Source organism: Scatophagus argus, chromosome 23 (assembly GCF_020382885.2).
Source record: "Scatophagus argus isolate fScaArg1 chromosome 23, fScaArg1.pri, whole genome shotgun sequence".
Classification (NCBI taxonomy): Eukaryota; Metazoa; Chordata; class Actinopteri; family Scatophagidae; genus Scatophagus; species Scatophagus argus.
The window spans coordinates 7,499,198-7,525,876 of NC_058515.1; the positions used below are offsets into that span (position 1 = coordinate 7,499,198).

General features: G+C 41.2%; 1 protein-coding gene across 8 annotated transcripts in view; it reads left to right on the plus strand.

Moving 5' to 3' along the window:
• The window catches only part of kcnip4a (potassium voltage-gated channel interacting protein 4a), a 123,504-nt gene that overhangs the window by 71,969 nt on the left and 24,856 nt on the right, over positions 1–26,679 (plus strand). Inside the window, exon 1 of one of the 8 annotated variants that reach the window (XM_046380696.1) lies at positions 805–1,124. The exons of 6 other annotated variants lie outside the window; for them this stretch is intronic. In XM_046380696.1, coding sequence (XP_046236652.1) covers positions 1,067–1,124 — 58 coding nt within the window. In that variant the 5' untranslated portion in view covers positions 805–1,066. Of the gene's footprint in view, positions 1–804; positions 1,125–24,028; positions 24,594–26,679 lie in introns of those variants that run through there. One more of the 8 variants, XM_046380692.1, reaches the window with a different exon arrangement.

Consider the following 26,679-nt stretch of genomic DNA (forward strand, 5'->3'; position numbering starts at 1 on the left):
AAGCTTTCTTACTATTAAAATACGATGTCGCTGGATTTTTCTGAAGGTTGGACAGGTCAAACTCTCATCCCTCTTTCTATGCATTATTTATTTTTCCTTTGCTACACATTTGACTGACAGCATTTATATTATAAATCAGAGGGATTATGTTAAGTGAGTTAAACTAAAATGTCTTTTGGAACTTCCACAAAAAGCCTGTTCTGAAAAAAAATCGAATAAATAAAATATATATATATATATGTATGTGTGTGTGTGTGTGTGTAGTATATATTCATGAAATAACAGTATGATTTCAGCTTGAAGACAAATTATGTTGAGGGATGGCCCTCCTCTCTCATTAATTTCTTCTATAGAAAGGCTCATCAGCATTTGTAGGTAGAAGAGACACTGACTGAAGATGCTCGCCACTGACTTCTTGTACGTAATTTAAATATTTACACCAGCGAGAGTTCTCAGTGTAGTGCATACAGCATATCTCTCCCCTTCCGTCCCCAGCAGGAGATGTAGTTAAAAAGCCGCTAGTAAGGAATAATGGTTATCTAAAGCATGAGCTCTCTCACCTTCCTCCACTCTCTCCCTCCCCTTTGTGAGGAGCGATCTGCTGAAAGGAGCAGCAGCACCACTCTCCCCAGCATGTTGCTGGCTCCCTCTCCGAGCGCTCAATTAAATTAGGTGGTCAACTGGTGCAAAGTAGCTTTTGCAGAGCAGAGATCAGCTAACAAGCTCTCACTTCAGAGCGGGAAAAATAGGGGAAGGGAGGCGGGGTCGGGGGGGTGCGACTGTGGAGCATGCGCGTCAAAATTCAAAACTCTACAGAGGAACGCATGTTTGACTCCCACTCCTACTGCTCTCCAAGCTGCCCACCTAGCCAGGGTGAATATAAAGGGAAGTTTGGACTGGAGACTTGTTTTTATTTCATGTAAGGCTCCCCAGCATCTATTTGTTTTGTTGTTGTTGTTGTTTTCCCTCAATTTTCACTCTTAAGCCATCATAGTGTGGGAGTGAAAGTGTGTGTGAAATCTAGCAGGACTTCCAGATCACTAAGCGAGAAAGTCCGGAGGGCATCATGGGGGCTTTAATGGTCATCTTCTCTCTTCAGCCGAAACAAAGAAGCAAGACAAAAGGTAGGCTTGTGGGAAAAGGGGGGGCAGGGGGGCGTGGGAGTCAGACAGTTTAATTTGATGTATTTTTCGTGAGTTAGGAGCGAAACTAATTTCCTCAGAAGAAAGATAGAAAGGTAAAGATTTTTGTTTTTGACTTCATGTTGTGCATGAGCCAGTGGAATTTGTCAGAATACTGAGAATTTCCTCCATGCGCCTCTGCTGTTTTCTCTGTATTCCCGTCTGAATCCACGTTGCCACACCAGCAGTCCATGAAATTGACTCGAAATCTGCCACCTTTTGGGAAACGTTTCGGTCGGAACTCCGTAAACTTGCTTGACTTTTTTCCATTTGCTTTTTCCGATATTGATTTGACAGTAGCAGCACACGCACAAACACACACACACGCAGCATGCCATATCGACTTTGTGCCAACGCAGTTGCACAAGCTTATGTTACATCTCTGTCTCCCTGCAATAATGTGCTGATCAGCCTCACCGTCACAGCTTGTCACCGTAACAAAAGATCAGGAAGTCTTGTCTTTATTAAAGAACAATGAAATATTTAGTGGGTGGCCAGCGGAAAATAACTGCTAGATGTTATATTTAGTGGTGTAGTGGGGGAGAGAGACAGAATGGATGACACCTAAAGTACAGTAAGTCATATTTCACTGGGCTGTTGTGAGAGCGCTTGAAAGCAAAATGAATGAGGGACTCTCTGTAACTCTTTCGAGCAATAGATCACAGAGCGGGCGGTTGTGTGCACTGTAAGCACATTTCACACGGGGACCTAGAAAGGAGAACACGATACAGTCGTACAGAGGCTAATACACATGTTCTGTACGTTTCTGCCATGCTGATACACCCGACGTGCGTGTTTTCGGGGAGTATAAAGCGGACAAAGGCAAACAGAGAAAAGGGAGAATAAATAGTGATTGAGGAATATGGGACATCACAGCAGCTGGTGGTTTATGATTGTTTCTCAAAAAATTGACTGTCCCCAAACTTCTTTCACAGTGCATATATAATTTGAAGTGAAGCAAGTGGCAGATTTCCCACTGGAATTCATGATTATTTTCAAAACGCTTCTTGTTTTCAGACAAAGGAAAACATAAAAAGCAGACTTTTTATTTCTATCTACTAAAGCCATTTGAAGATGGAACTGTCATGTATATATCTCATGAATGAACAATCTATTAATTGAAGGAATTAAATAAATTCCTAATGAAAATAACTGTGGCAAGCAGCCCATTTCAGTGCAGATGGAGACTTGCAGCAAAAGCCTTTATTGTTCAAATCCAGCTGAAAACCATTTTTTACATTGAAAGTTCTACCAGATATTTTGCCAAGTTATGTAACATACTGATCTACATTGTGGTGTGCTCTTTCGATGAGGACAAAATACTAAAACATGCTCGGTGTGAAAGACCTCAGTGCTACCACTACCCACTCTAATGCCTTCCATTAATTTGCACAGCCGCACTCATCTACATGATAAGAGATGATGGCCCAATAAGCACCCGTAGGAACTATGACCTCCAAATCCTTTTCAAACTCACCCGGCCCAGCTTTGAGTGTTCCGATGTGTTCGAAATGTCCCGAGGATATGAGACGTGCCGGCGTCATTATGGTGGTAGATGTGTTTGGCCTTGTTGTGCTTTCTGTTGTTGTTTTTTTTGAAATGTCTTTTGCCTGTTTGTGTTGTCAGGAGCTGTGTAGGAGTGAGTGAGATAGGTACACTCAGAAGTAGAGCTGCTCAAATGGAAAACATCAACTGTGACTCAGGCGACCAACTGGTAAATTAATGTTGAGGCTGTTTTTGGTTCCTTTCAATCCCAGAGGAGCATAAAACCACACTGAAATTTGTTCCACAAAGTCTGAACAAGTTGCCTGATTTCCAGAATAAAAGCCCTGTTGGTCATTGTCACGAACCTGGGCTAATAAATAATGTAAACTATGTTGAGATCCACGCCGAGGTATGTTTTCTTGAGCCAGTTCCTTGTGACATTAACGCGAGGGGAGACGGAGACGTCCAGTATAGTTCTTGTCGCTGGCCCCCACTCCTTCCAGGCCTTCTGGTGTTTACACAACCGAGCGTAGACTTCGGCCGACTGCAGGGAGAGCAGCTGTCATTTTTGGGGGTAGCCATGTCGCCGATCGCTCAAAGCCAAATCTGATCGCATGGAAAAACAAGCCATTTTCTGTTTCTGTTGAAAACAATCATAGCTGACGTCCATACGCTTTAAATGGGTAACCTCTGAGCTTTAGATGCACTCTGTGAGTTTTATAGCAACAAAGAAATTTATTTAAAGTCGTCTTTCTCCATAGGCTTCTGCACCATTTCGGTGACAGCAACAGCATCTTGCAGACGGAATCTTTCAGTAATCTTTGTCTTCTTTTGTCTCAGAAAATAACTAGACTGACAGTTTTTGCTGTATGAACTGTATTCATGGAAACTCTCTTTGTCAGAGCCAAATAATTACTATAAAAATGAACCATATGCCCAAAGCAATTTGAATTGATCTCATTAAGTTTTTCCGACCCATCTGTCACATGCAGAATTTTTCACAGAACTACTCATCTCGTTCAGAAGTGCCGGGTGGACTTCACAATGTGACAGAGGCTTGAGAGAACATTTAGTATGCACATGGATCTTTGGCACTCTCATCTCACCTCAGCTACCAGTCAACTGATCCATATCACAGTATTACAGTCCACTGAAGGACTCTGGTTAATTCCCAGCAGTCACTATTATATGGTTCATGATGTATATGAATGACTCTCTGCAGCTATAGACTGCGGAGCAGCGCTTCCACTTTTCCGATGTGTTCCCTTATATAAGGCTTACCTTGCATTTTAAAAAAGCATATGGGTGAATCTATAGTCTCCCACTATAAATTACCTCGAATGACATGGATTTCTCCTTCCAGCAGTTGGAAAATGGCATTGGTTTTATTAAGCCACGTGGCATGTAAAAGACTTCGCCTTTCTATATTCTCTGATATGCAAATGTAAAAAGGCTCCCCTTACATGAGGAAATGGGGAGGGTCACCTACGCAGCTCCCAGTTCCCTCTGGGTTTCTTTATTTCCTTTGTTATCTTGAACATGTAATCTCAGCCCATTTCAAAGTCACTGTGTCATTACACTGTATTGGCTTTTCGGTTCTCTAAATTAGCATTTAAATTGAAAAGTGAAGCCACATCAGTTGGCTTTTGGGCTGCAAGCTTGTTTTGGGTTTATCATCGTCGCACGGCACTCAGTGAGGCAGTTTGTTCTGTGAAATTAATCACTTCAGTCCCACAAGGCACTGTGACCAGTATTAAGAGGGCTCACTCTGAACTGGATTAATGAGCGACATCCTGCTCGGAGAAGCCCAGAGAGTGATGTGCCTCACGGTGGGTCGCAGTTCCATCTGCGGAGCAGTCACAGATACCTGGTGTCACCCTTAGGGTGTAGTCCTGGTGCGCTTTAACACCTCCCTTCACACCACAGTGTAGGTAGTTTGGATCCATAACACACTGTACTGTTTTCTGAATGGCAGCTGGAAGTGAAAACATTTTGTATGATTAGTATTTATCAAGTAATGGCATATTATTAATTAAAGACAGTTTTTATTGATGCAGAAGCTCTGGTCACAATCTCTGATGTTTTTTGTTTAGATGTATGTTGATTCTGTGGGTAGTTATTTTACATTCAGAAACTCAAAATTTTTGGTTTATTTGTTTTCAGACGTATTTAATGCACACTCATAGACAGGTGCTCATTAAAATAGAAACATTTGGAAATAAAAAGGTTACATTCCCACATTCTGTCAGTGCTGAGCTGATTCAGGATGCGTTGGGTGCATTCCAGTTTGATGTTTCCTCGTTCCTTGAGCGTCGCTTGAACCTGAAGTCATTCTGATTTGCCGTATTGCAAGCCCTCTTAATGCTTTTATTTCTGCTCAGAGGAGTGAGGAGGGATCTCCACACCCCCCCTTACAGTATATCACTTACAGATTGGACACTGCAGATAATCAGTCTTATCTGGTCTCTGATGTTAGGAGTGAAGACAAATGGCTCATTTCACACCATTGATGGTCATTTCCATTCAGTCACATGAGGCTGATAATTCCTTCTCATCAGGATTGATATGTTACTTTATTTAAATTTTCCCTGAAACATTTCCAGTATTCATCCAGTATTCAAAAGGCATCGTAATCGTATTCAGGGTGATTGAATAATAAATTTTCAGTTAGAATATCAATGAATAAAGATACAAATAACAAATAATTAATATACAGGAACTCTGGCAGTAGAAATGGTTCCTGTTCCTCCGAGCAGGGCACAGTACAACTTGTTATGTCAATGCAAATTTGGTATCTTCATCAACAACAGAACCTTTGTTTGTCTTCATACTCCTGAAGAAAAAACAAATCACGCATCTATTAATGAAAATAGAAGAAGAGAAATAGAATTAATTAATTAGGGAGCAGTCTAATAGTATAACCCAAAATATCAAGTCAATGTTGTTCAGCTAAACCTTTGTTTAAATAGTTTGTTAATGTGGCCAATTCTCTCCCTGCATGCACTCGAAGGTGTGACTCATTTACTAGCTTCTGCAGAAATCTGACTTATTGATTCTCGCCGTTTCCACTTGATGGCAGCAAAATCAAACAAACGAGCTTCTTGCTGTGAGAAGAGGACATGTTAGTGTGCAGTAAGATTCTCAGCAATTAACAATTGCTTCTGGAATGGCTGTTGGTTGAGATGCTATCCAACATTGAAATGATTGTAAAGAGCAATTTGTATACATGGTGAATCTAATGAATTATGACCAGTTACTTTAAAGATCAGGACGGTAAATATCGGCTGTTGTAAATCAAAACCTTGTCAAAGCGGTCGGAATGTCATGACGTGCAGTTAATCCATGAAAATACTTTGAGATTATTTGAAGCTCTTATTTTGCTGATTTAAGACCTTCCTTCCCTTCAGTATTGTTTTATATTCAAACAAAGTGCTTGTTTGATTTGATTACATCTGACTTTTTTATATTACGATGTTTTCTTTCCAAGAAAATGTCTTCCACCGCAAATTTGACTGCAAAGTCACTGTACCACCATCAATTTCTGGGAATTTAACAAGGCCCAAATTGCATTAATTTGCAACTGGCCATACTATTTGAATGCCACTGGGACCTTTTGCTGTATTTTCTTCAAACAGATGGCAGACATTCATTTGTTTTAGCGCCATGTTGCCACACTGCGATCTGATGAGAATTCTATTGTAATTTAATTTAGCTAAACATGAGGAAACAGAGTCTTCCTTCTGCTGCTTTTATTGATTAACATTAAGATGCAGTTTTAACTGCAGGCCCACCGATCACAGTCCTTAATCACAATGATTTAAATTGGCCCAGACACAGGGAGGAAAAGGACAAGCAAAGGAAAGGCTACTCTTTTATACGGTGAATACTTTTTGACAAATTGTCCACAACCATAAAATCTCATTTGATTTTATTGTTTCATGCTGAATAATAGATAGATACAGAAGTTTGTTTTGTAAATAGAATTTATTCAAGAGTAAAGCTGGCTGGTATTTTTATTCCTGTCAACAAACACAAATAAGAATGTGCTATCCCAGTGTGCCGAAGACTTTCAGCCCCAATTCAGTAATAACAAAGATGTATATACACTATATGAACAAATGTATTGGGACACTTGACCATTACACCAACAGCTTACTTTATTGACATCACATTCTAAACACACAGACAGGATTGTGCAGTGTTTCTGTGGGAATTAGCCCATTCATGCAATAGAGAAATAGTGATGGCATCAGACACTGATGACCTAAAGGCCTGGCTCACAATCTCCATTCAAGCTCATTCCTACATTGTTGGATGGGGTTGAGGTCTTTGCTTTGTGCACTGGGACACAGTCATGCTGGAATAGAAAAGGACCTTCCCCAAACTCTAAAGAAAGCCATATAATTTGCTTAAGCAGCTGGGCACTGTAGTGCTCAACAAATGTCACTTAAAAAAGAGGAAATCTGTTAGGGACAGATTGGTACAGATTGCGTTTCTGAATCTTTGAAGCAGCAGGTGTATGTCTATTGTGTCCAAAAAACTACAGTGCCCACGGTCTGTGCAGCTCTGTGCAACATCGATATCATGTTTCCCAATGCGTATCAGTGACACACCAATTTCTTTTAATTCTCAACTAAGACACCGTTCATGTGATACTCTTATAACCAAGTTTGCAGGAGTGGCAGACATTCTCTGCCGCCTACAGTAAAGTGCGAGCTCCCAGTCTTTAACCAACACACCACAATGCTCTACAGTAGCAATTACCTTCATCACCAATCACACACTGATTGATACAGCATACTGTGTGCTGATGACATGCACAGACCTTGATTATTTTCATTCCCATTAGCCAAGGGTCTTGATTACACCCTATGCAAAGTTGTGTGGTGATTGGAGAGCAGATGCCGGAAAGCGGAGTTTCTTTGAGATTAGGTCGCGTTCTGGTATTAGTGTTCAACAGAAAGGCGTCTTGGAGAAATAAGAGCAAAAAGGAAAACCTTAATTTGAATTAAAGAGCACCGGTAGTTTCTCTTCCTGTCTGTCGAGCCTCATCTTTTTCCCACGAGACTCGTATCACACCTTCTTTTCACCTTTGCAATCCTTGTTCTGTAGGAGCTTCCAGCACAGTTGTCTGTCCTGTTGTGTCCGAAGACAACAAATCTCTCTCTCTCTCTCTCTCTCTCTCTCTCTCTCTCTCTCTCTCTCTCTCTCTCTCTCTCTCTCTCTCTCTCTCTCTCACTCTCTTTCTCTCTCTCTGTGTGTGTGTGTGTGTGTGTGTGTGTCTCTCTCTCTCTCGGGCCTTGGAAGCTATATTTGGCTCATGCTCAGCTGCCACAAATAAAGAAAAGTAACTGATAGTGGGCTAAATGAGCTGCCCAGTCTCATGCACAGTGCAGAGGTTGTTTCCATGGTAAATCGCTGTCTGAACAATTCCCTTTTTGCTGTGATGATGAATGTGGGATCAGTTCCATCCCCGAGAGGCGGTGTGAGGGACCTTATCTGCAGGGAAGCTTTTCATCGTAAACTAAATAATCTGGATAAACGGGCAAAGAGCATGTTTGAAGGAGCGTCTTCCTGTCTTTGTGTGTTTTTGTATGAGGCTTCAGTGGACATCGGCCTGCATGAAAGAACTATTTATCTTTTTTTTCTGGATCATTTTGAAAAAAAAAAAAAGCTCCTTTGATCTTGTTTTTTTGCAGTCAGGTATCATAAGGCTGTATGGCCCATTTTAAAGATCTCACATCCAGGTCACAGTGTAAATGAAAGTTATCTGCCCAGTTAAGGGAAATTCACATTATTGGCCAGTAATAGCCGAATTGCTTTCATTGACTGAGCAAACACAGTCCAGTGCAGTAGGTGGCAGTATGCACCTTCAAAGATCGGCCCCTGGTTGTTGATCAGTAAATGAAGAAGAACGTTGCCACGCTCATCACACTGTTCCACCTGCTTATAGAGCCACGCAGCGTCGACTAGAGAGCCAAACTTGTTGCCGTTGTTGCAGCCGTTCAGAAGACGTTTTCCACAAGGTTTCAGAGATGAGGGCAAAAGTCTGTGAGTTTTTACACAACAGATGTTATGAGAGCTATGGCCTTGAGAAGCAGGTAATTATCAGTTATTGGCATCGGCTGAAAAAAATCCATATCCTGCAGTCCGTACCATCTACTGGGAGAATCTGGAGACACCAGATGAATCTGTCTCAAGCAGCCACCTGCTGCTGACCACAGGCACATCTTTACTTGCAACCTCCGAGTCCTTTCTTCTCTGCCGTGTTGTCTTTCTCTCTGACCTCTCCCTTGCCATTTCTCCCTTCAGGTGTCATGCTTTATTTTAAGTCTGCTCGATGGCGAGGTCGCACACAGGGGTTATTTTCTCCGGATGACGTTTTCCGCTCTTCAGTCCACACGCTGCTTCTTTGTTGAGTCTCAGCTCAGTTCACTACTTCGCACTAGTTATTAGTTCCTTTACAAAGTAAATATTGGAAATGTCTTCACATTATGGGCTCAGGGAGGAATAGTCTGTCAGTGAAATTACTGCAATTGTGATGCAGCTGTTATTTGCTGTCAGAAATGTTTGTGATAAGCTGTGTTTCCAGCCATATTCAGCCTTAATTGTGTAAGCACTTTGCTGTGTGACTTCCAGACTGTATGTCTGCAAACATTTTTATTTCTACTGCGAAATGCCTCTGTAATAGTAATATTGTATTGTGCGAGATAAAATGCCCATCTGATTTATTTTATGAAACACTTTCAAAATGAAAACCATCTGTAATTTACAGCTGCTCCAGCGTGTAATTCCACATGCTGTGACCTCTAATTAACGCAGGTATTTTGTAATAATTTTATTCCAAGGACAAGTGGCCTCTTTGTCCTAATCAAGAGGAAAGATTAATGTTATGGTTGGTAACTGTTGGACGAGGAAAGAGAAAATAAAGCTATTCAGATTAGAATTTAAGCAGGATATAAAAATGAGCCTGTATTGATGCTGTGATAAAAGCCTTGTAGATTTTCTTTACTAGGTGCCTTTTCACTGTAAATGAAGTGTTCTTTCTGTATGTTTTTTTGTACACTTACAGTTACAGGAGTCTGCACCTGTGCACTCGTATTTTGATTGTAATTCATTTCCAACACAGCTGATTGGAATGTCAAGAGTTTTGCAGGTATTTGCTCATAAATATTGCCAGTCAAAAGTTTTACCTGATGATGTTGCGAGTTTCCTGAGGGGAACGTGAACGTGGATTAAGGCTACGGTCACCGCAGCTTCATCCTCTGGGGACCACAAACGTCTGTGCAAACTTTTATGGCAAATAGTTGAGAAGCTTAACCTGAGAACGATCAACAATTCAGTCAGCTAATGCAAATACAAATGAGGCAGACAGAATCACTGTTGGTGAAAAATCTTTTTCTGTCTTGCATCATGACTTTGGTGCGTTTGACCTTTGCGCACACCCAAACCCAGATACCGTTCGGTGTGTCACAGCGCCGGGTGGATCACCACCATCTCTCATTCTCCTTTTTTTTAAAGTATTCCGTCTTTCATGTCTCATTCTCTTTGTAACAACGATCCAGTCCATCCCCTCTCTACCCGCCTTTTCTCCTTGTTTCTTTTTTTCCGTTCTCTCCTCACGCCCCCTCGTCTTTATCCTTGCCACTCTGTCGTCCCCCCCCACCCCCCCCCCCCCCCACCCTTTCTCTTCCACACATTTCTTCTCCCCCTCCCTCCCTCCCTCCCTGACTTGTGCCGGTCTCTCATCAGACCCAGAGATGCAGGGCTCTTGAGTGGAGTTATATGGCCTGCAGGCAGTGCTGCACGCTGAGCTCTGTGTCTCTGGCCATGGGCAGGCTGTGACCGGTCCGACATGTTGACTATGAACTTGGAGGGGCTGGAAATGATTGCTGTGCTGGTGGTTGTGGTCCTCTTTGTTAAGGTGCTGGAGCGGTTTGGTTTGTTAGCGGCCGGCTATGACGGTAAGGAATCGGCAAACTCTTTTCACGTGTCTTTTGTTTTCTTCTTTCAACCACTTGTTGCACAAGTTTAAAATCACGGAGTGTCGTTTGTAGAGACTGAGTGCTGACTGTGAGTTGGAGCATCTGCAGCAGGCGTTCACATCTGTTGATTTTTGTGTGTGTGTGTGTGTGTGTGTGAAACATATGTTAAGGCAAAGTGCCTCTGAAGATCTTATGTGATGATTCAGGGCTCCCACCTGTTGCTTGTATCTTTGTTAAAATATATGACAGTGTACAACTTGGGCAATAAAAAGTCTGATCCTTTTGCTTTCACATTCATACCGTAAGGTCAACTTTCTGTCTGTCGCTCATCAGGCTCAGGTCTTCCATAGCGTATTCATCTGTCCTTCAAGCTGTTTTAATATGTTGCACCTCTGCATGATTCACCTGAGCTGGCTGCTAATTGGCTCAACGGTGACAATGACTCACACAAGCCAGATATTGTAATCTGACATCATGCTTTTAATCCTTTTGTTTTTGACTTTTCGCTGTATGTCAATCTCATTCCTAGCTTTCACTTTATATCCAATAATCTTTGTTGCATCAGGACACTTTGCTTCCACAGCGACGCTTAGTTTATTAAATTTGAATGAAATTAGATTGGATGTGAACACTTGCATCATCTGTGGGTTGGCTAACTTGTTTATCCAAATGAGAGCGAGACAGTTGAGGACTGAATGTAATTCTTCAGCAAGCACAGTGAACCTTGAGAACCCTGGATCTCAACCAGCGAGAGCAGGGGAGTGCCATGATTGCATTTGCTCGTCTGTTGTTACCTCCCAATGAAAGGGGTGAAATGTGAGCGCTAATGAGTTGGTTGTAAAGGAAGAGAGAAGAAGTTTTTATAATGATGAAAAGTTGGCACAAAGTTATGTCACTCTTAGGCAGTAGTGCGGTGATTTGTGCTCCCATAAATGCTGCATAGAGAGTGCAGTTACACGTAGCTTAGCAGAGAACAATGGTTGAACCTGTGCCCACTGGAGATTTGTCAAGGCGCCACACTGATTCTTTCCCTCTAAAGTGTGAATATAATATTCAGGAGTTGGGTCTCTATGGCACTGAAGACCACCTGTTATTTATATGCTCTATTTACTGTACAGGCTGCCAAGCTGTTTGCCTTATGGCTGAGGTTTCACAAGTGAGAGGCCAATAAACATCATCCAGTCAGCCAGAGTAAATGAAATTGCTTGTTTTAAAATTTAAAACTGGAATATTTTCTTGTTTTACTTGTTTTTGTAAAATATATATTTACTCCATGAAAGAAGTTAAAATGTTTTTTTCTCCAAACTGTGTCTCCTCCTTGGTTCCACTGTAGTCATGTAATTCTGTTTTCATGGTGTAAACTCCCAGTTTCTTTATATGAACGCCCACCTGAAACATGCAGACGGCAACAGTCGCAGTCACACATGGGAATGTGAAAATCCCACTAAAGCCACTTTGCTCCATTTTGGTCCCTCCTGTCTGTTTGAGGACAGACTGAGATTTGCAGGTTGTTTTTTTTTGTTTTTTGTCGTGGTTGAGCTCCTTTGGGCTGAACTTCTCTACATATGAAGGATGCCCATAGGTCTTGTTTTTTTTTTTTTGCCACTATACTCCATAAAGATATTTCAAAAGGCAACAGATTCCCACTTAAATTAAATGTTCAGTACATAGAGGGTGCAATCGATTAACAGTGCCAAAAAATTTAAGTCATCTGACTCATAAAAGTCTTGATTAAGTTTTTAATTGCCCTTTCTGAGAGGAAAAACATGATGATTGATGCATGGCATTTGGGAATTTTACCATTAATTTTTAATTCAGTGCCATGCCAGGAAGTCCATTACAATCACCATTTTGATTAAACATGCAGACTGTTTGATAAATAAGTATGTCATCTGCTAAATTTTAATGACTAATTAGTTTTAAGCAGAAGAGCTGGAATACTTCAGGGTAAAGGAAAGAACGTGGTTATTGTAATAAGGTTGATAGTGTCTTCACTGAAGTTTTAAGGATGCGGCAGGGCATCCATTTGCCTGCTTATTTGAAGTAAGTAAGTAAGTTTAATACAGTATATAGACAAAAGTCTTGGGCCATCTGACCATTACACCAACTGCAGTTCATGATCCATTTCATCCCAAAGGTGTTGGATGGGGTTGATGTCAGGACTCTGTGCAGGCCAATCAAGTTCTTCCACACCAAACTCATCCAACCATGTCTTTATGGAGCTTTGCTTTGTGCACTGGGGCACAGTCATGCTGAAACAAGGACCTTCCCCAAACAAAGTTGGAAGCCCAGCATTGTTCAAAATGTCTTGGTTTGATGAAGCGTTAAGATGCACTTTTTTTCTGCTTATAACAAAAAAAAAATAGATTTTTCAATTCTTTTTTTGTTGTATAGTAATAAAAACAGATCTTTCCAAAAACCAGTCCAACAAACAAGCAGTGTGTAGGGCTGCTCATTGCTCTGCGGTACTCACCCACTTGATGGCTTTTTAGTTAAAAATAGACTTGCAACACAGCCGGACGCAAATGGCTCTTTTCAGTCTGTGCGCCTCTCTTTAGTGGCGTGACAGTGAGTGACAGCGGTGTGCCACCAGTGTGCAGCAATGTGACAGCTGACAAGGGCAGCCTTTGATATGGCAGTTTTTGCAAATTACTCCCCTGCTGAAGGTGTGGCTTTCATCAGCCAGGAAAGGGATGTGACAAATGATTCCAGTTGCACATGGACAAAAAGGCAGGCCCGTGCAGATTGTCACTTAACATTTTGAAAGCTTTGGCTGCAAATTGGAGGAGCGTTATTACTTTTATGGTTTTTGTTCTTTTAGGAGAAATGCTGTTTGAGAGCCAGTTGTTGCATCATCACCGTTTGGGTTGTAAATCACACAAAGCGTCATGCTGCAGTGTTCTGTTTCACGTAATGTGTGCTTTGGTCCATTTTCAGGAAGTAGTTGATTAAACAGCAACAGAGCGGTGCTTGCATCAAGCAGTCTAATGCAGTGCACTCTCACCTGTCACTCCACTGAGTCAAGTCATATGGACCTCAAACTTTATGTTCCAAAGGGCGTCAAGTGGTAGATCTCAATACGTGACCGTGACACGACACACACACGTTATCTGTCTGTTTTTATGGATTTTATGTCCTGTATGTCTTCACTGAAGCCACTGGGCTGCGCTTATTGATCACACTATACATGCAGTGTGTGATAAATTGATGAGATATAAAGCTGTGATTCAACTAAGATTGCAACAGTGTGACATTTTCATGGTACAGTAGTCGTCTCAGAAAATTAAAGGGACCTCATTTCAAGCCTACTGAATTTCCACATTGCTGTCACAAAAAAAACAGATGAGCCAAATATTTTCCTTATGTAAATTAATAGCTGTGAGTGAAAGTTTCTTTGGATCAAAATGATGTTTGTAAGAAGATGTCTTGGTCCATTGGGGTGTTTTTCAACACGAGAGTTGGGAGTATGTTGACAGCCCATAAATACTAGTTCATAAGTAAAGTGTGTTTTTTAAGTAAAAACCCTGAAAAATGTTGGCTGTTTAACTTTGAATTTAAACCTCGAACTCTGTAAACATGCCCTGTTGCCAAAGTACATGTGGGAGTTAGCAGATGCACCAGCAGAGGGAACCAAAGCTTACTGTGAGCCTCAGTCAGCCTCACGAGCCACTCGTCTTGGTGTTGAAGCAGATCCAGTTCTGCTTTTAACGGCTGCTTAAAGCAAATGAAGACGCCGAGTTCTGTGTCAGTGAATCTGTTGTGTCCAAAATCCTGCAAATATTTTTGACTGCTGTTTACACGTATTTACACAAACTTAATGATTCGGCAGTGACTGTCCAGGACAATATTAATTTATGTTGTCTTTTTACAAACAGTGTCAGAATATGCTCTATGTCTTAATAGTATGTCTCTTAGCAATCGCAAGCCAAGACTGATCCACCCTTGTGATCTTCCTCTGCTACTCTACTACTCCTTCACTCCTTTGACAGGCTTTCAGGGGGCTTTTCATACTTGACAGGTTAAGAATGGCAAACCCTGCTGCAGTACAAAAGGTGAGGACCTCTTAATGTGACAGTTACAATGTACATTTCAGGACTCTTTAGTGTCTAAAATACAGTATATAAATGGGAGAAATCTTGAAGTGTCTGAATAGGTTAAATGAAGCTGATGAATATGAATCTTGGCACAGTTCTGTTTTGAAATGGTATGTTTGTGGATTCATAGAATTGTATGTAGAGTAAGAAATCAGTTTTCTCTTTTGCATTTTTTGAAATATAATTCACTTACAAGTTAGCATTGGTAATGTGCTCTTTATTGCCTCCCTTTTTTACATTCTAAATAAATTAGTTTGTTGTTATTCAGTGAAGGAGTATTAAAAACCGTACAATTTATTATAATTTTTGATAACAGCCTGAAGTCTCAGACAGGTATTACGGGCATGTTGTTGTGCTTCATAGCTTTCCATTGAATTAAACAATGTTAGTGGTGTTTCCACAGGCATTAGCTTTATTCTATCATCGATCAAAGCCGTGATAAGGGAGCTACTAGTGACTGATTTCCAGAATCCATGCCTACGGTGCTGCGATTCAGATTTGTGCAGAAGGGCAGATTGTTCCAAGCCTTGATTGAAAAGCACTGTTGGAGTTGGAACTTTTACAATGCGTATCACAAAGCCACTTTGTTGTTTACGGAACCTTGTTCAGTCTGTCTGAGCTACGTTGCTTTGCATTTGGTGAAGGTGAATTTTCGAGGCCGCTGAGTGCGTAAGCTAATGAACAAGCTTACAATAATTCCATGCACCTCTTTGAAATTAATACTTCAAACCTTCTGTTTCAGTGTGTGAATAACCATAAACATAACCTTAAGACTTTTTCAAGTTGAATATTAGACTAAAACCTCTCCTCTCCTGATTCTATTAGATGCATCTTGTCTGGCTTATTTGGTCTTTTTTTCTGCTAGCTTGGACATGCTCTCCACTGCATTTCTTTAATAATGTGTAACTTAGTTTTAACCAATTTTCCAAATAAAATAAATGCTCAGTAGATTTACTTTGTGTTCAGAATTTAATTTAATACATCAGATCATGTGTTTACTTTAAAACTAGTCTACTCTGCGTCATAGACCCATTTCTTCTTTTTCTTTTACACTGACGTTTGAGGCAACCTAATCAGATTTCCATTTATTTTGTATTGATTGTCGCAGTGATTGTATTGAGTGCATCAGGAACTTGTTTTCACCTTGTGCTTCACAGATGTAAGAAAAGCTTGGATTAAGCATGAGCTCATGGAAAAATGTGGACTTTTACTTTTAGTGTTCTCTCAGTTTCTGCATTTGTGCAAGATTCTCACCCCTTATTTGCCACCTCCCGATATAACACTCTGCCTTATTGTGTGCCACACAAAAATATGGTGCTATCTATTGTTGCAAGGTTTGGTGAAGCTGCCCCCACTCTTATGAAACTAGAGAGTACTGCTATTAGACTATAGATTCTGTAATTTCATGATGAATGATGTTTAGAAAGGGTTAATTGTGTTACCACCCTGTACTATGTCACTGTCAATATGTACCAACTACTATTCCACCACATTCCTTCCATGTGAAATTGCATGTCTCTAAAGGGCAATGAATTTATTCAGTTACATTGATTTCAACCCTGTTCATTTACATGTGCTTTAGATATGAGGAAATCACTGGACAGTAACTTCAGGTAGCTCTGCCACAGGGGAAATACATTTAAATTTAATGCACTGGAATGTTATTAAGTCACTCTTGGGGTGTAATTTCCTTCTTTTCTCTTTAGGGTTGTTAAAACTTGTGCTTTGTTCTACTGATTGCTCTGCTGCTAAGTGATATCTGATCCGCTTCACAGATCTATGAACAAAACAACTCTAATAAATGATTTTTTTTTTCGTTTAAGGACAGTCTCCATGCAATTAACCAGGAATGAAGGCACATTGAACACCACAATATTTAGTCAAGGGAGATTATTAACACCTCGACCAAAGATTGCCGCAGGAAATGCCCCTTGCTCGGAATATTAATTAGACCTGTGTGCCTAATAATGTAGTTTTTTTTTTCATTTACTTTCTTTATGAGCTTAGCATTCATCCTGGCTTGAAGGGTTAGAGTAAATTGTTTTTACTCTGATTGTGAATCAGCATACAGTAATGTGGAATATTATGTTTTCCCCATAGTGTGTAGGATTGTAAATTTTAGATTTGAGATTAGATTCCATTATCATCATCAAGATATCATTCATCAAGATAATGATAATCTGACTGGTTACCTGTTTCCTGAGGGTTGCTTTTGTGGATATGCTGCACTTTAAATGTACTGTACAAAATAGGATGTACGATTGCTGCCATTAATCTTCAAGATTCTGTTACCTGTGTCACGTGCAACTAATCTATTAAAAATCAACATTTATTTTATAGCAAATGTGCTAATCAAGCTAAAACTTAACATTTTTGTTCTTCCTGCCTGTTGAATTCAAGTCGAAATTTCACTTATGTTTTAATTTTGGTTCGATCCGTCCAATCAAGGTTACTTTGGTTAGCTGAGTCATTATGAATGTCGCAGGGAGTCTTTCAGTGCTCAACAAAGTTAGAGTAACGTGATTTGTGTTTTTAATAAGCCTGGATATTGGAATTGGCGTTGATATATTGCCAGTGCCTTGAGTTAATCCCTATCTGTACACTTAATATTATTCTTTCGTAAGTGAACACACTACCAGTCAGTTCTTTATGGTTCCCCACGTTGTCCAAACAGAAGCTCTCTCACTCTCACACCGGCTCAAAGGTTTCACGCTCAAATTCATGATTCCTTTAAGAAATTGTATTATTGATTCCCTCTAAACGCCTGTTGCTTTCTGATGAACTATGCTCGTCATATCTCATCCTCCGGACAGTGGCTCCAGTTGCTCTGCACTGTGTCTGCCATTTTATGTCCCCGCTGTCTTCTCACTTTTTACTATTCCTGATAATGCATACTCTCCATTGACCTTTGCTCTTGAGGTCCAGTTTGACTGGCACTTTGCAGCTGAAGAATAGTGCACTGTAAATCAAATGACAGACCGGCTGATGACCCATGTCCTGCTCTGTGCCTCTGCGTCTTGTCTGCGCTGAGCTGTAAAATTGCTATGCCAGAGCTAATATGGCCGAGACCCAGAGAAAAACCGGTCAATGTTATCAGCTCCGGCACACTGCCCTAAGCTTTGTGGTACTGTCCATTTGCAGACAATACCATTGACTTTTCCCTTTTACACTTAACTTGTCGTCTGGAATGAATTGGGTTGTTGAAACAAATCTAGTAGACCTGCTGTAGAAAGAAAGCAAAAGTGAGTGAAAATGAGTGGCATTCACTGAGGCAGGCTAACTTGTCTTAAGAGAAACCCCGTCAAGCATTTCCAAGTGGTGTTACTGTTGGCGTCACTGCTGCAAAGACAACCTGATCGCTTTCCATTTTCGTCAGAGTAGCAGCTACCCAGTAACACATGGCAAGTCTATTCATTTATTTGGTCTATAATGGAGACATGAAGGTAAATAAGAATGTTTGCCAACAGCCTGACTGCCAGTCAGCCTTCATTTTCCTGAGAGATTTTGTGCTCGGTGGCAGACAAAATTGCATAGTGACAACGAGGTTTCCAGGGAACCAGTCAAAATGCCGACGTTGTTCTTTACATTGTGCAATCGACATTTCCTCTTTTTTCTCTGTTTTTATTTATCGGGTTTTTTTGGTGCAACATAAGCCTTGGGCATGTTGAAACAATGTAACTTTTGTGGTGGCTTTTGGACAGAGCATTTGCGCTGCGTGCCACTGGAAGTTAGCTTAAAATGAATTGGTTAACTCAATGATGACTATAATACAGCACTATTTATACATTTATGTAAAGTTTGACCACATGTTATAGCCAACGTTTTCCTCATTACCGTGTCTGCAGTGGAGTTTCCTACAAAAAACAAAAGGCAAAGAAGAACAACAAGTCCTCACTATTGAGAAACTGCAATCACATAATGTTTGACATTGTGAGAAGGCTCAGCTATGCTTTAAAACATGAATTTTAACGGTAATGTGTTCACTTCCAAGTCCAAGTTTGAAGTATGAGACATCGCACAAGATCTGTGACAGATATGAAGCTGAAATGATCATGCTCTTTGATACTTTTTGCTCTTGCACATTCAAGTAAATACGTGCGATAGTCACCAAACTAAGTCTTCAAGATCATAGTCACCATGACACTTCATGGTTGATTGCGCATGCAGCTTCACTGCCCCGGTTCACAGCTTATAATTGCCTTCCCCTTTCACAGATGCCGCTTCAGTAAATATGACAGCCTCATTTTAATGTGCCTTGGAAAACACAACCCAAACACTAATGCTGCTTTGCATGCCTGAGCAAATCGCTGCAGGTGTCGCCTAATTATATCACCCTCATGTACCCTAAGCTGATCTGTTAACAGCGGGACGATCACATCTCCGCTCTCTGTTCCCATCCATCCATCCGCCGTCGCTTTGATTGATTACATCGAAACCAGCTCCCCTCTCCTGGTCCTGTACTTGTGCAGATTCTCACTTTGTGCCTCAAGAAAGATAACACTTGTCCAATACTCGATGGAAATTTTAGTCTCGGCAGCAACATTTGCTGCTGTCTGGCAAAACAAAAAAAAATTAATACAGAGGTTGTTACAATTTCAGGAAAAGACTCATTTAGATTCCTCCTGCACCTGTGGTGTTCAATTTCGTTTATCTCAATTTAGCCTTCTACACCTAGTCGTCTAAATGGTTTGGAAGGAATTGTCCTCATCGTTAACTACCGCATGGATAGGAGGAACATATTGAGCTTGTTAGCATATAATAGATAGGTTTTCAGTTTGTTTTTCCTTTCTGTATATATTACATTTAACATTTAAGCACTGCTGGTGAGGCTCATTCATTGATTTCTACTGATCGTGTCCTTTGTGACAACTCTGCCCAGACAGGAAGTGATAAGATCCTCCCTTCGCTAATACTGAGGATGGAAAGTGGCGAGACAGGTGGCAGAGATGAATGAGAAAAATGAGTAATCTTTCCCAAGATCAATGACAATCAGTCTATAGAGGCAGATGAACAAAAAGGCTGCAGGTTTGTCACTCAGACTTATCTTGTTCGCTACACACAGCGAGGGGATTTGCACTGTGGACATGATGACACCCCAGACCTCAGTGCAGCTTGACATTTCAGACTCGGATCAGTTCGAGATACAGCCCATCAGAGGTTATGGAAGATGGACGAGGTCTTTGGAAAAACCTTCACTGAAGACGCGATGACATGTGGTGATTTAGGTGTTGAAGGTGATTAGATGTTGTTTTGTTTGTGTGTGTGTGTGTGTAGCCATCAAAAAATCTAAAAAAGCAGTTCGAACCCATTGGTCAATTTTTCAAGTTATTAGCATATCCATCTGATATTATGCATAATGTAGAAAATACTAACCCTGAAGAAGACCATTTTTACCAATTTGATGTATTAAAACCCACGTATCTCTGTTTATATTAGCACATATCAAGAAATGGTCACCGTTGCAAACCACTCATTCAATCTCAACACCGCAAAATAGCAGTGATTTTGTCTGCACAGGTTTTATTTTCAACTCCAGTGTTATTAAAGTAATTTGTCTGGGTTTTAGGCCGCAGAGTTCAAGAAGATCGCAGCAGACTCACACACTCTCCTATCTGACATTAGTGCAACTCAGTAGATGAACATAAAACAATTGAAAGTAGAACCACCATGAGGAAAAACGTGCAGGTAAATCTCCACGTCCTTGGTATGAATTTCAGTAGTTTATCTCCTAATAGTCTGTAAACAAAGTGAATCATCCATGCGTAAAAGCAGGGCTGTGACTATTAGGGAGATTTTATCTGTCATTATGGACTTCCATTTCCTGATCTTGTCCGTGACAGCTGTAACCACACTGGGATCATTTCATACATCTTTGATTTTTAGGACTGAAATTGAGACGGTTAACACATTTATTGCAGCTGAGAGCTGCAGGTAAATTGTTCTTTGTTTGAGCTTCACAGCCAGTTCACAGTCACAGCTCAATTTGTCCTGCTTTTACAAAGCAAATGTATTTCATGAAAAGCAAAATGGCCAAATGAGTAACGACTGCAAGATGTTCCTTCACATTTCCGTTTTCATTCAAAAGTAGCTATTTTTCTCTTGACTTACTGTATGTTCAGGTACATCATCATAAGCTATAGAAACAAGCAGATTTAGCTGAAGAGAGGAAAGGCTGTTTGTTTTTTTTTTTCTTTACATGATTTGATTAAGGCAAGTATTCCACCACGACAAAGGCCAGATAGTGGTTTGCTTGTTCCTCTGGCACAAATGATGCTGCACTGTTAATAAGCAAATCAGTTTAAAAATGATTAAATCACATGTAAATTGTTCAGATTTTAAATGGTCACATACTCAGCGTGGAGTTACTGCAGCACTGTAGTGCTCTCAGTGAGAAAACATCATTGAGTAATCAGTGTTCTAAGAAGCGTTCGTTTTAAGGGCCCTTTTCCCTCAAATCTTTTGTTCCCCGTCACAACTGTGTCACAACACAACACTCTCCAGCTCCTGTTTCCTTTTGCCAATTTAAATACGAAATCTTTCCTTAATTTGAATCTCCCATAGCAAAATAGCCTGATCGGGTCCATTAACACTGAAATTTTGGCTTCTCTATCTGTCAGACCTGCCTCGTTGTAACAGTATTACAGCGGTGATTGTCCAGAATTTGTGTGACATTAATGGAACAAGATGTGGAGTGCAATATTTACCTGTCAGCAGCGGCGATTGAATTGTGGCTTCTGTAACATGTTGACAGATGCTCTGTGGTGCAAACCCCCACCCCCACTATTTTTTCTCATGTGTCTCACCCTCTCACCTCCACCCTCATTGTTTCAATAATTTATTGGTTGGATATGGTATCTCTTTGCTGCAGAGAGGTTATGATTGATTCCTACATGTTTTATTAACCGTCAGAGTAACATTTGGAGAGGCAGGCCATGGCAGAGTAAGGCCTGAGGCAGTGCGTCCCCCTGGCTTTCTGAAACTTGGCTGCATTCAGGGATTTGAGGTCTCTGGTGGCCAATGCACATGTGGATACGCGATGAGACCGCTGCTTCACTGATGGAGTGCCAATGCCCACATGTTAGCAGTGCTGCCGTGAGCTGAATATTACAGCCCAGTAGTCAGTGAAGTATGCAACAATGAGTTGAGTTTACACTCGATACACAGAACTATCCATGGCAGCTAGGGAATGTTGAATGAACCAAACCGGCAGTTTTCCCTCATGGGAGTTTGGCTACTTTCATGGACTTACAATTGTGTTTAACGTTTTGATTCTGTCATCGCTTTTTTTCTTTTGGCCTCTTGGGAGCAGCAGAGTCAAGAGGTAAACACACCGTTGACATACCATTTCCAAGATTGATACGGCAAACATGTGAGCCAAATGTTATTTATTTTCACATCTAGCAGACAGAAGAACATTAGCATTGAGTTGGAGTTGTGTTTTTGTTTTGGGATACTTGATGAATTGATTCCAACATTCACTCTTCTTTAGAAAAATAGCTGGTTTTTAGCTGTAAAATGCTCCATCATGTTCACAAGCTGGTTGCTGGCTTTGTCCGTGTCTTTGGTGAGAGAGCTTCTTGTGCTGCTGTGCCCTGAAATAACTCTGAAAACCATAACAATAAGCTAAAAGGCGGTAAAATGCCATCAGTGTAAGCATCAGATTTGGGTCCCATCCATTGTTGAGTCCACGGTGATGGCCTTGCTGTGTATTCTTCACTTTCTGTGTGGATGAGACTCAGGAAGCCGTGACTCTTCACATGGCCAGAGGCCATCCAGATCGAGTCTGATGGGTCTGCTGAATATGTTTTCTTTTTCAAAAGGCATCATGTTAAATTATTCACAAAGATTTTGTTAAAGCAGAATTACGTCCCTCGTTTTCCATTCGGTGTTGTTTGGAAAAGAGCAGCAGCAGATGGACTGAATGTAAATGAATACACGTGAGTTTTTGCATCACTGGAATAAGCTGCACGTTATTTAACATTTATCATAGGGCAACCGCGTGAGTGGCGAGTGACTGTTTACTTCACACCGCTAAAATAATTCAGTGCCATGATGATTGTAATTAAGTTGCTGTTGTGCATTTACATCAATGATATACGGCTGACTTCACCGTAGATGGAATGAAAACAGAAAAGCGCAGCAGAGGATATTTGTTCAGAGTTGCAAATGAATGCAAAAAAAAAAGAGCTTGAAATGTATCTGGTTGTTTTGAGCATGTTAATCATGTGCTGTTAAGCACAGTCACAGATAGCTTATGTAAATTCTGTATTTTCCAAATGAAAGTCGGTCCTGACAGATGCTGTTTTCTACAGATTTGAAAAGAAATGATGAGTCTGCTGGAGGATGATGAAGACTATGACTACACAGGGACAGTAGATGGTGGTGTCTTCACTTATCTGGCACACACTGACTACATGGCTCAACCTCGCTCTTTTGAAACACTCACACTTTGTTCTCCTCTTCAGCCCTTTGCCTCTCGGTGGAATCAAGCTCCTGTTGAAAACAAGTGTTTACATTGTGGATCAATGCTAATATCCACCCCCTACTTTCTATCCTTTTACATCAGTGTGTGTAAAGACCATTGAGACACATTAACTTTCCTGTTCCTCTGACCCATCAAACTCTTCTGTGCTCAGCCTTAGAGAGACGGCAGAGTTAGGAGTCACATATGTAGCGGGACGTTTTTACTAATTTTCGCTTTTTGTTGCCATTGCAGTGCAGTTTCTTCCTCATTTTGGTTTTTTTCCCTTTAAAACAAAACATGTCAGTGAGGTTTTCAGAAGCCTCTTTTTCAACACCAATTTGAAGCATGAGAGATTTCTTTTGTCTTATTGATTAAAGTAGATTACTGTGAATGCCTTATTGGAAAGCTGTTATTTTGGCTGTCCATTCTGCTTTTCTGAGTGGAATTTTTTGGTTCTTGTTTTCTTCCCTCACCCTCTTCAATTTCAGTCCCTAGCACAGCCTGGAAATAATCTCATTTTCATGATTTAACGATATGACTATGCAGTAGTAGTGTCTAAATCCGAACATACACACAAACTCAAAACACTGTATGTGCGTTTTCTGATTTGTTTCTGCATTTCTGAAGTTGATGTGAACACGTGTGGTTCACAAGAGGCTGTGGCACCACACCACACCACACCACACCACACCTCCCCTCTGCCTTTGTCTCCCCTCCCCTCCCCTCCTCACTCATTTCCACTCCCTCTCATCTTCCCTCCCTTTACTTTGCAGCGAGGCAGTCAGTGTGCCTGAAAGAGCCAGAAAGAGACAGAGCCACAAACTGTCAGAGGCGAGCAGTGAGTTCCCACTGCTTTTACGTGTCTCCTCAATTGCGGGCAGAGTAAAGAAAGAGAAGAAGGAAGCTTTGAGGTCAGCATGTGTGGACTTTATTTCTCTTTGAGTCAGTTTTTTTAAATACTCTGTGACTCCTCGAGATCAGAGAGAGCCGTAAAATGACTTCACACTCCTCACAAACCTGAGGCCAGTACCTCATCCCATCTTAGCCTTACCCAGTCTGGATTTAGGGAGCAAGCGGGCAGTAGGCGGGTGCCAGGAGGCGCCCGGCCCGTGCATTTGGGCCGGTGTAGCGCTGGAGTGGGTGCAGGGGAACTGGAGCGCAGGGCCGGGCGGGAGCGCTGGTCCCGGCGGCGTTCTCGAGGGCGAGGAGGCCGGCTCGGGCTCCGGGTACGGGTCTGGGCATGGTGCCACGGATTGGGTCGAGGGCGGAGCAATGCTGAGTGCAATCTGGGAGACTGAGGGACTGCAGACGGTGGGCATCGTGGTGCTGGTGTTCGCCTCAATCAAGTTGCTGCACCTCCTTGGGCTCATCAGCTTCTCAGAGGGTAAGAAGTGATAGTGACTGAGGGAGACAGAGACAGAAACGAGTAGACAGATGACACAGAAACCGAGGAATCACAGAGATTTGCTTGACGATAGAAATGTAATGCAGGCATTTTCAGGTAATCCTCTCTTTTTCCTTTGACGTGTCAGGGATGCTCTTTGGTTGATAGAACTCTTTTGAAACACACTTGAAGTTTCTGAGGCACTAATTTAAAAACTTAATTGAGGTCAGAATCCTAAAAACAGTGACTCGGAAAAAAATAAAAACAAATGGATCTTATGCGTTGAAGTTATGAAAACAGAAACTGTGACAGAGATATGTGTCAGCTTGTGATGTGACTGGAGGGAGGAAGAGCAGTGAAAATGTGCCTGTTCAGTCAAGAAAAACATCAAAGTTCTGATTGAATTTCTAGAGCTGAGAAATGAGATTTTCTGCCATTTTCAATCATTGTGAGTTATTTTTTTTCTTGGTTTGTGGTGCTGGTTCCTCTGTTTTTGTGGATATAATTTATAAATGTATCAGCTTCTTCATGTTTATGCATCTCGTTGTTCGCCAGAGTTGCCTCCACCCATCATATTCACCTAACTAAAGGCACCGGAAGGCTCCCTAAGCACAGCGTCTGTCAGGCCTAAATAAACTGTTTAGTTTAGACCCACTGCAGTCGTCTCATTAAATAAAGTGGAGCAGCATAGTAAGCACCTTGAGCTCAAAACCCATCCATCAGACTTCTATTTCGTAAACAGACTTATTTTTAATTAGGATAATCAATCAGAAGTCTCTGCTGTGCATAGTCAGGTAAGATAAGAAAAAAAGTGATAGTGTGTGTGATAGTGGGGAGCTGGAAAAAGGTGACCTGACCTGAGGGAAGTGTTTAGATGGAGCACGGAGGTGTTGGCGTCTGTGGTCGCGTCGTTTCAAAGGCACATGGGAGCAGTGTTTTCATTCGGGACAACTCTGAAGCTTATTGTAAGAGTTTGCATCCTTCACAAAGCAGCAGCAAACTGAAACTCGCTCTCTCCTCGCTCTGCATAAACAAATGAAGCCGACATATTGATTATTTTCCGCGGTGAAATGATACAGATGTCAAACCAGCGTGTCGTGCGCTGTTTGCCCGCCGATGTGATCTGCATTCCGCACAGGTGTCTCAGAGTGTAATTACTTACAGTCTGCGACTGAGCTACCTGACGAGCAGTCAGTATGAGCATTGATGCACCCTGAACATGTTTGAAGTCATGTTCAGCTGCTTGGGGTGGGGGGGTAGATTGAAAATAAGGTAAATGGTCTTTGAAATGAGAGATGACAGATCTTTTCAGACATACTTACACCGACGGTCACACATTTCTAGGCTTGAAATCATGTTGAATATATTTTGTCAGGGAGTGCAAATGATATTAATTTTACTATCATAACAGGACAAAAAAGAGCATCAAAGTCTCATTGTAGAAGAGAGTCAACAGTTTTGCAATTTTGCTTGAAAAGTAATGATTAATCAGGGATTACAAATATTTGACAAGCATTTTATTGGCTGCTTTGAACAGTTATTGTGATTATAGAGTTATCGGTCGGTCATGTTGATAATCAGTTGACTAATCAGTCTGCTACAATTTCCCAGAGCCCAGGCTGACATATCCAAGTTGTAGTTTTTGCTCGACTATCAATTCAAATCATGACATATCAGAAACTCCTAATTGTCATTTTTGCAGTATAAAAGTTAAAAAATTACTTCTGTCTGTCAACAATTCTGTTAAACAATAAAGCTGGTGCTGAGATCAGAATTCAGGACCTCCTTTCTGTAAAGTAACCACTGAGCTCCTGCATTGCATCCTTCCATAATCTAAACAGTCATAAGAATTACCTTGGTGTACACTTTCCTAACACGAATCCCCTTTTTGCAGCTGTCACCTCATGTAATAACTAAAAATGTTTGTTTTTTGCCTCTTTTATTTTTGTAAAACCTCTTGGGAGGAGAGCATGCACTGAGCATGCACGCTCTGCTGAACATTCACACAGTCAGACGTGTCCACAGCTGGGAGCTGCCCAGTACGATCAGCCACGTCTACGGCTGACCACCTGAGCAGCTTCACCGA